The sequence below is a fragment of the Leptonychotes weddellii genome, chromosome 8 (assembly GCF_054177405.1).
Source record: "Leptonychotes weddellii isolate Sample4059 chromosome 8, ASM5417740v2, whole genome shotgun sequence".
Taxonomy (NCBI): Eukaryota; Metazoa; Chordata; class Mammalia; order Carnivora; family Phocidae; genus Leptonychotes; species Leptonychotes weddellii.
Genome location: NC_138376.1, coordinates 129,812,931 through 129,821,455, shown reverse-complemented (window position 1 = coordinate 129,821,455; position 8,525 = coordinate 129,812,931). Strand labels below are relative to the sequence as shown.

Genomic DNA, 8,525 nt, shown 5'->3' with positions numbered 1-8,525 from the left:
TCCTCCTCCGGCCGGCACGTCCTTGGGCAGCTGCCGTGCCCGGCCTGGGGCGGAGGCGTGGGGAGGTGAGCCCCGCCCCGCATGGAGCCTGGGCTGGATGGTTGTGCTGCTGGCCTGTTTGGGCTCAGCCGTCTAACAGTGAAGAATGTAACAGTTTATTAGAGCACTTAACGTGACGGATCTCTGAGCAGAAAGTAGGATGGGGGAGCATGACCTACACTCTACCCTCTACCGAAGGTAATGGTGTGCCACAGAAAGGGTGCCAGGGGGACCTCTGCCCCAGCAGGTGACGTGCTGTCTGGAGCCCTAACCCCAGTTGGCTGGGAACCCCCACAAGACCATTCGTGGGGCCATCTCAACCCTGCCAGCCACACAGAACGGCAGGACACTAACTTCTGGTTTCCAAAGATCTATCTTTTTTAATTAATTTTAAATATACTTTAAATAATTTTGTGATTACACATGCCCAGTTCCCCTGTGGAAAGAATCAATACACCACAGAAGGCAAACAATGCACTAAATTCTGCTCTGAAAGCTTCATTCAAATCTCACAAGTCGTTTTTAAAATTACAGGCATTCATGGAATTTATCATCTTATTTTGTAATTTCCATTTCAGGTTTCCAAGTGGTTGGCTCCTCTCAACGGGGCGACTGTAGCCCTATGAAGGCTTTACCTCGACTGATGTCTAACGTGTGGCGGCGAAGCTTTGAGAGTGCCTCTGGGATAATTCTGTTCTTTGTGCACTTTTCCTGGTGTCACGGGACAGCTGGGGGCAGGGTAGGAGAGCGCAAGTCTGTGACAGGTGCGTGGGGACAGCTAACCGTGTGCACGGAGCTACCCAGAGATGTGGAGAAAGGGCAAGTCTCCCTTCGGTTCTTCTCGCGACAGGCCAAACAAGGTGGTGAGAAAGGAGTGGAGAGAGGGAGAAAAAGGCAGCCGGGTGTAAATGGATGGGGACCGGGGTTAGGCCTGGGCCATGGGGGCCACAGCGGCCCTCAAGCCCTCACAGCTCTGGTGCAGCTGCAGGAGTCTCGGGGAAAGGCTCCTGCCCAGGCCCACAGGTCAACGAGCTCATCACGAACGGGGCCACACTAAAGCTGAGGAGGTTCCCTCAGAAATTAGAACCCTCGGTCGGTGCACTCAGGGATGCTCTTCCCGTCACCCCTCAGAGTGTGTGCAAACCTCTCTCAGCCACTGTCCACCGAAGCACGCTAGCTGTCTGATGGCCCTCACGGTCTGGGGCCACCAGAGCCGGAAAGTCTCCTCCTCGGGCTCCACGGGGCACTGTGCCCTCCCCTGCTGCCCAGAATGGGGCTGGGGCCGAGGGGAGCCCACCCTGACAGCGTCCCAAGGCAGTCTTGGGGGGAGGGCCCAAGAGAGCCTCGGTCACCGCACACAGCCTCAGCATCGCTCCAGGGTGCTACCCCTCCCCCACAGCACGGAGCGCCTTGGCCCGGTCCAGGGAAACGTCTCTCATCTTGTCTGCCCCTTGCAGGCTGGGATGGGATGGACCGAGTCTTGGGAAGTCAGACAGGCTCCCCACATCCCAGGAGGGAAGTCAGCTGTCTGTGATGCAGGCATCTCGTAGGACAGATTCCTTTGTTCCTGGTGCCTTGATTACTGAACAGAGCAGAAGACAAATGCACAAAACAGCCCCACTTGGGCAAGGCCAGCCTGTGTACCTCAGCATCGTTTTGCCACCAAACCGATGAACTGGTTCTTTAAGTGACTAAAGTCTAACAAATCTGAGAACATCCAAAATGGAACGGGGCCTCATAGCCTGGGCCACACTCAAGTGTTCTGAACCCGTGATCAAACACACCGCAGATTATTGTGTTTACCTAAAACTCTTCATGCTTTCTGAAACTTCATTATTATCGGCAGAGACTTTGCCAGCAACCTCAAACCTTAAGAGTTGGCTCACCCCCCACCCCCGCAAAAACACTCTGCCCCAGACGTGGGCCTTGCTAAGGGCTGGGTCAGTAACAAGATGCTGGGGATAGAGTGACAGCGAAGGCCCGCCCTCCGCAGCAGAGTGACCCCTGAGCGCTGAGCGCCAGGGCAGAGCAGAGGGGAGGCCCGCGCTCACAGGGGGAGAACGTGAGGGATGGACACTCAGAAGCCTCTGCGAAAATAGAAACAATAGCCTCACCGATGGCAGGTATCTTGAAGCGAAGGGGATTCACTGTGATTTGGGCAGAAGGAGAAAGGACAAAGACCACCAGGGAAAAGAAAGTAAAACAAAGGAAGACACATACTGGAGGTAGGAAGAACTCACTTACTGCATGGACGTTTTACCTTATCTTAAGTGCCAGCCTCATGGGTTACATGCCACATTATGTCATACACAATAAAATCTGAACATAATTGTGGTTTTAGTAGGCATTCTGAGACTGCCCTCATGTCAAAACTTCTAATTAAATTTAGCCAGATATAGTACGCAAGCTTCCATTTATAATTTCTTTTTTTTTTTAATTCTGACAATATAAATGCATTAACATTTTACGTGGCTCCAGTTTTCTTGTGTTTACGAATCTTTGCTCTTTGATTTTCAGCCTGGGACTACAAAAACCACATAAGACTGTTATTAATACTTTTAGAATAATTTCTTCTCAGCCCACATAAAATTAGGATTTTATTTTCTGAATTCTTTCCTCTTGTGGGCTTCAGTTAAATATTTAATGCATCAAATGTTATTCAAACTCTAAGCACGTACAAATATTAATAGTGGGATTCCCACCCCATTACCGACACCACAAATTAGCAAAACAGAAAGCGACCATTCTAGTTTTCTATAAATGAACTCAGAATGCTATTTCTCAATTTTTTTCTTCTTTAATTTCAAAATCTCACTGGAAGTCCATTGTTTTTAGTCTGTGTCTGTTATGTGGAGAATGGTATAGTTTTAATTCAAAAATACGTAAATGTGACCTTGCTCTCTATCCCAGTGCTCCGCTAATCCTAATAACAGCCCCTCTTCCTAATCCTGGAGGCTTGTGAAGGCTTCTTTTGATACAGAATTAGCTAGAAATCTGCTCTGTCCTGAACCATTGTCACATCAATGCCCATTTACTGCTCAATCCTGGCCCCTTCAGGGCCTGAAGTTGCTTATAGTTTTATTTATGGTCTTGATTTCAAATCAGAACTAAAGTGACCCTCCAGATGTTGGGGTTCAGTTGCCATAAAGGGGCTTCTGGTTGGAAACCGCCAGTTGTGTTTACTTTCCTCCTCCCTGACCACCTCTGTGGTCGGTCTTCTGCTGACGAAGGAAACACAGCATTCCCAGAGCATCACATGTGCTCAGGGCATTTGCAGTGGGAAGAGAACAAACACCCAGAATCATTGCCTGAAGAATCTGACCCTGAGTGGGCACAGAATCAAAACCATATGGTGCACATTTCAGCCTCAGTGGCCAGAAACGCAGGAGCATTTTGGTGCTGATGTTCCCGTAACATCAATATCAGACCCTCTCATGGGCGTGTTAATGATGAAATATTTTAAAATTTATAGATGAGCAAATACTGTCTTTCCGTTTCCTTCCTTATCTTCCAAAGCAAAGAGATACTTACAGGGGCAGAAAACAGCCGTTTCGACTCTGTCCTCACACATCCCCCTGACCAGTGAGTCCTGAGTACGTTCCCTCCCCAGCGGAGGGATTACAACGTCCCTGAAGGTGACACAGAAATTAGTGCAGGGAACGCCCAAGCCCCAAAGGAAGAACAACAAATCCAGGTTGAATGTGGAAATGGCTAGATGGGCTCAGGGCCCAGGGGCAGTTCCCTTGTGTCTCAAACGTGGGTGCAACAGGACATCTACGGATGGGTTGTGGTGAGCGCTGCATGAGCAGAACACACGAGTGGCCCCTTGCAGAGTGTGCAGCTCAGCGTGATCACAACCAAGTCCCGGATACGAGCCCGGGGCAGTAGCAACATCTGCTGGTCACAGGAAAAGGCGAGGCGTCTGCCTCTGAACTAGGGGCCAAATACCACTTAGTCGGTTCTAAAAGGAATCCACTGGCTCAATCTCAAGTACCGTGGGAAGGGGGTCAGGGAACATCACTGCCCCGGAAGAAAACACTCAGGTGTAGGTTTACCGTCCATCTGCCGAAACCCATACAACCACACCTGCGGCAAAGTGAAAAGGGAAAGAACGGTGATCACAGGTGCACACTCTGGAGAACAGAATTCTGTGCACCCAGATGACTTCTACTGCAAATTATTCCACAGTCTCAGCCGTTCACAGAAATAAAAAGAGGGGCGCCTGGGTGGCACCCCGTCAGATACGTGTCGGAGTCTGTTTGAGATTCTTTCCCCCTCCTCTTCCTCCCCCTCCTATCCTCCTCCTGCTCTCTCAAATAAATAAATAAATAAATAAAATCTTTAATTTTTTTAAAAAAGAAAAGAACTAAAAAGAAAAAAAATGTCAAGCATTCCCATGAAAAATGGACATGATCTGGCCTTAGAAACCTACTTCTTAAAGGAAGAAAGAGATGAGGACCCAATTAGGGCAGACCAAACATACTTAACAACACCATCTGTTGATTGGCAATAACCCCAAAGTCTGACTGATGACCAGGAGATCATGCAAAGCCAGCAAAAAGTCATAAGAAAAATACAAAAGGGCCTTATGGTGCCATTTCTAAAGAATGACTTTGGTGGAAAAAAAAAAAAAGATAATTTTCAAGCAAAGCAGATTCTCTTAGTCTTGAACACCAAGTAGTAGCAGCGATCAAACCCGGGGCCAGTCCAACAGCGCCACCCCAGACAAAGACCATCTGGTGTCAGGAGGGAGGAAGCCAGGTGTGACAAGCTTCCCACCCACAGAGGTGGAGGACTATCCCTGTTCCTAGGTGAGAACAGAAGGTGGGGTAGAAGGAGGCAGAGAGGAACCCGTGTTCTCTCCTCTGCCCGTCGAGCCCTGCACAACTGACCCCAACTAAGCCCATGAGCACGCCCAGAGCAAAGCGGTGGCTGGAAGCATCTGTGATGGGTGACAACACCATGAACCCCATAGCCTCTCACCCGAAGGACACAGCAACAGAGCTGATGATTACACTATTCAAAACTACCTCGTATGGACCAGGGGCATGGGTGCCATCAAAAATAATGCTAATTGGAGAACTAACATATACTGGGCATATTAAAAGCCTTATCTTTAATCCTCACAGCATGCTAAGCAGACATTACTTTATCCCCACTTCACCGATAAGGAACCTGGAGATAAAGAAAGTTAAATAATGTGTCGAGAGTCAGTCACACATCTAGAAGACGCCCAGGCTCCCATGGGCGGCCGCTGCCTCTCTGACTGACTGAAGATCAGATGTAAATCTTGGAGAGGAAATGAAAGATCCCCAAACACTAGGAGTGATCTGAAAAGAGATGATCACCGCAGGAGATCCAGCACATCTAACACTTCCTCATGACCCCTCAGCCAACTTGCTGAATTCGTAGATCGTAGGGTGGGACAGGGAGGAATATGCCAAAATACTTGAGGGCTTTAAAATTTTCTTCTGGATGCGAAAGCATCATGCATTGTATTTGCAAATGTAGATTTAAGGCAAAGGTCTTCCGAAAAAATTGCAGTACAGTATGGGGCATTGCCCCCACACTGGAATCCCCAGGCAGGCAGGCAGGGGTCTCTGAAGCCAGGAAAGACACAGAGCATCCCAAGAAGCAAAGGACAAGGGGCACCTAGTGGCTCAGTCATTAAGCGTCTGCCTTTGGCTCAGGTCATGATCCCAGGGTCCTGGGATCCAGCCCCACATCGAGCCCCGCATCAGGCTCGCTGCTCAACAGGAAGCCTGCTTCTCCCTCTCCCACTCCCCCTGCTTGTGTTCCCTCTCTCACTGTGTCTCTCTCTGTCAAATAACTAAATTAAAAAAATTTGCAAAGGACAAGGGCTCCAGAGTGAGTCTTGCACTGAAGAGTGGCCAGGAGGGAAGAGATGAGAACCTACAGAGATTTAATAACTAACCATCTCACTTCTGCTTTTCCAGGGAGGTACCAACAGACCCAGGCGCTCCCGGAAAGCGGGCACACGGGAGTCTACATTTTCCACGTTCAGAAAATCCGTGGCAAGGGCAGGAAAGCTCCAGCTCTGGGAGAAAATGCCAGTGTCTTCTTTTGAGAATTGCTCTGCTCCCCTGTGGCCTTCAGCGTGCTCTGGGTGGGAGGCGTCTCCTGTTACGTGCCTGTGTACCTGTGTGTAGATGTACTGTGGATTTAGACACACAGGAAGTAGAGTTTGATGGCCTCTCTGGGGTGATAAAAGTTCTGCAGGAAAGCTGAGCCTGTGGAAACCTCCTTAGAGCTTCCAGGGAGCAGTTTCTAATCTACAAGTCATTTGCAAGACACAAGGCAGGGACCCAAGGACTGCTCCAGAAGAATTTTAGGTATGAACAGTGAACTCACTAACTTCTTTCCCCCTGGTACTGCTTGAAAAAAAAAGACAAAGAAATAAAGAAAAGAAAAGAAAAGAAAAAAGAAAAGAAAAGAAAAGAAAAGAGAAGGAAGGAAGGAAGGAAGGAAGGAAGGAAGGAAGAAAGAAAGAAAGAAAGAAAGAAAGAAAGAAAGAAAGAAAGAAAGAAAGAAAGAAAGAGGCTCACAGGACTGCTTCAAATTTGCTGAAAAGCAGAACCAACCGGACCACAGCTCCTTTCAAACCTTAGGTATTTTCGATACAATAAACCCCTTCAGGACAAGTCCCACTACTTAAAAGCATCTCTCCACCAGAGGTGTTCTCTCTACCTTCGTGTTTTCTCAAGCACTTGTTCAAAAACACATTTAAGTGGAATGTTTTCGTTTCTGCAGATTGCATTAATTATGGGTTTGCAAACACTGCAAGCCCATGAGGTCTGCCCGAGCTGGGGGCTGCAGACACCCAGCCTGGGCCGGCGGCCGGTGGCTTGGCTCGCGCCCTGCACATAGCTCCAGGCTTGGCCCTGCGCTCTGCCGGCCCAGGCTGTTGCAGAGAAGTTTCAGCTAAGAAAGAAAAACACACAGCGGTCAACCGCGGTGACCCACGAGCTCCGGAGCGCGCCTGCCTGCGCGCAGCACCCCGACCAAGAGAGGACCCGGGAAAGGGGACGGCAGGACGTGGAGACGCCTCGTCCCTCAACTTCTGCCTGCTCCCACGAGTGAAAATAGTATTTATTTTAATGTCATCTGCTTCCTCCTAGATTCACTTGGGGAGGGTCTCTGGGACAGGCAGGCGAACCAAAGGGGGCTCAGGAGTAGGAACCACGACTGGCCCCTCCTTCCCGCAGCAAGCGGCCGCCGGTCCGCGCGGTGCCCACCGAGGGCCGGAGTGATGGAGGGACGCGAGGCCGAGCGCGCTCCAGGCCTGAGGGACAGCAGTGAGTGGGCAACCGTACCCCCGGTGGGGCGGCCCTCGGACGGTCCGCGCGGCGGCGCAGGCGTCCCCAGCCTTGTGGCCGCGCCTGACCCTGCCCACCCGTCAGCTGGAAGCGCAGGACCCCGAGAGCACCCCCACGCGGCGGTAAGACCCCAGAAGCCCACGCAGCCGCCTGGGGACCGGCCTGGACCCCACCTGCTCGGACCCCGCAGGCGGGAGGCGGCGCCGGGTTCCCGAGGGTCACCTGCTCCCCGCGCCCGGGCGCTCAGGCCAGAGGGGCAGGCGGGAACCGAGTTGGGGCGAGGCGGCCGGGTCCCCGCGGGACGACTCACCGTGAGCGCCGAGAACTTCTGCGCGGGCGCCGGCGGGAGCAGCCCGGCGAGCAGGGGCAGCCAGCAGAGCTGCGGGAGCAGCATGGTGACGCGCGCCGCACGGCGGCTGGGAGCCGGGCGCAGCGGCCTCGCGGTCCTCACCCCGCGCTCCGGGCGCCGGACTCCAGCAGCGGCCCTCCGCACCAGCGGCCCTGGGCGTCCTGTGCGGCTTCGCCGGCTGCTGTCAAATAACTCCAGAACTTCCCGGATCCTCCTCCTGGCCGCTCGCTCCCTCCCTCTCCTCCTCCAGCCCCACCCCCGCGCCGCCGCCGCCGCCTCCGCGCCCCGCTCGCTCGGCTCGGCTGCGCGCTTGGGCCGGGGCCGCCCTGGGCGCGGGTCTGCGGGAGCGGGAGGTGGAGAGGGGCCACCAGGGCTGCGCGGCGGCTCAGTGCTGCGTGCGCGCTGGCTTCCCTGGGCCGGCGCGCGTGCACACGCACACACACACGCGTGCACACACACACACGCGTGCGCATCCTAGGAGAGTCCCAGGCACAACCACAAGGTGCGCGGAGCCCTTCTGGTGTCCCAGGGCACCGACACGCTGGGTGCAAGACAGACCATGCGGTTAACCCACCACTTTACGCCTAGGTCCATCCCCAGTCCCCAGAGTTCTCCTAGACCTCCAGATTCTGACTCTACCTCACCCAGCCCAGAATGTCGCCTCTCATATTTGCTGATTGATGAGCTGGCTTTCCAGCAAAAGAAGCCATCAACACCACTTGGTCCAGAAAATGCCCGGAGGGTGGCTCGCCTTTGCCATTTTTTAGCAGTTTAATGCATTTGGGGACGAATTTTGGTCT

General features: G+C 52.5%; 1 protein-coding gene across 1 annotated transcript in view; it reads right to left on the bottom strand.

The window, feature by feature from the left end:
• SMOC2 (SPARC related modular calcium binding 2) overlaps positions 1-7,857 on the bottom strand; it is a 95,380-nt gene extending 87,523 nt beyond the window's left edge. The window contains exon 1 of the mRNA XM_081829389.1: positions 7,687-7,857. Coding sequence (XP_081685515.1) covers positions 7,687-7,770 — 84 coding nt within the window. The 5' untranslated portion in view covers positions 7,771-7,857. The remainder of the gene's footprint in view (positions 1-7,686) is intronic.
• Between the last annotated feature and the right edge of the window lie 668 nt (positions 7,858-8,525).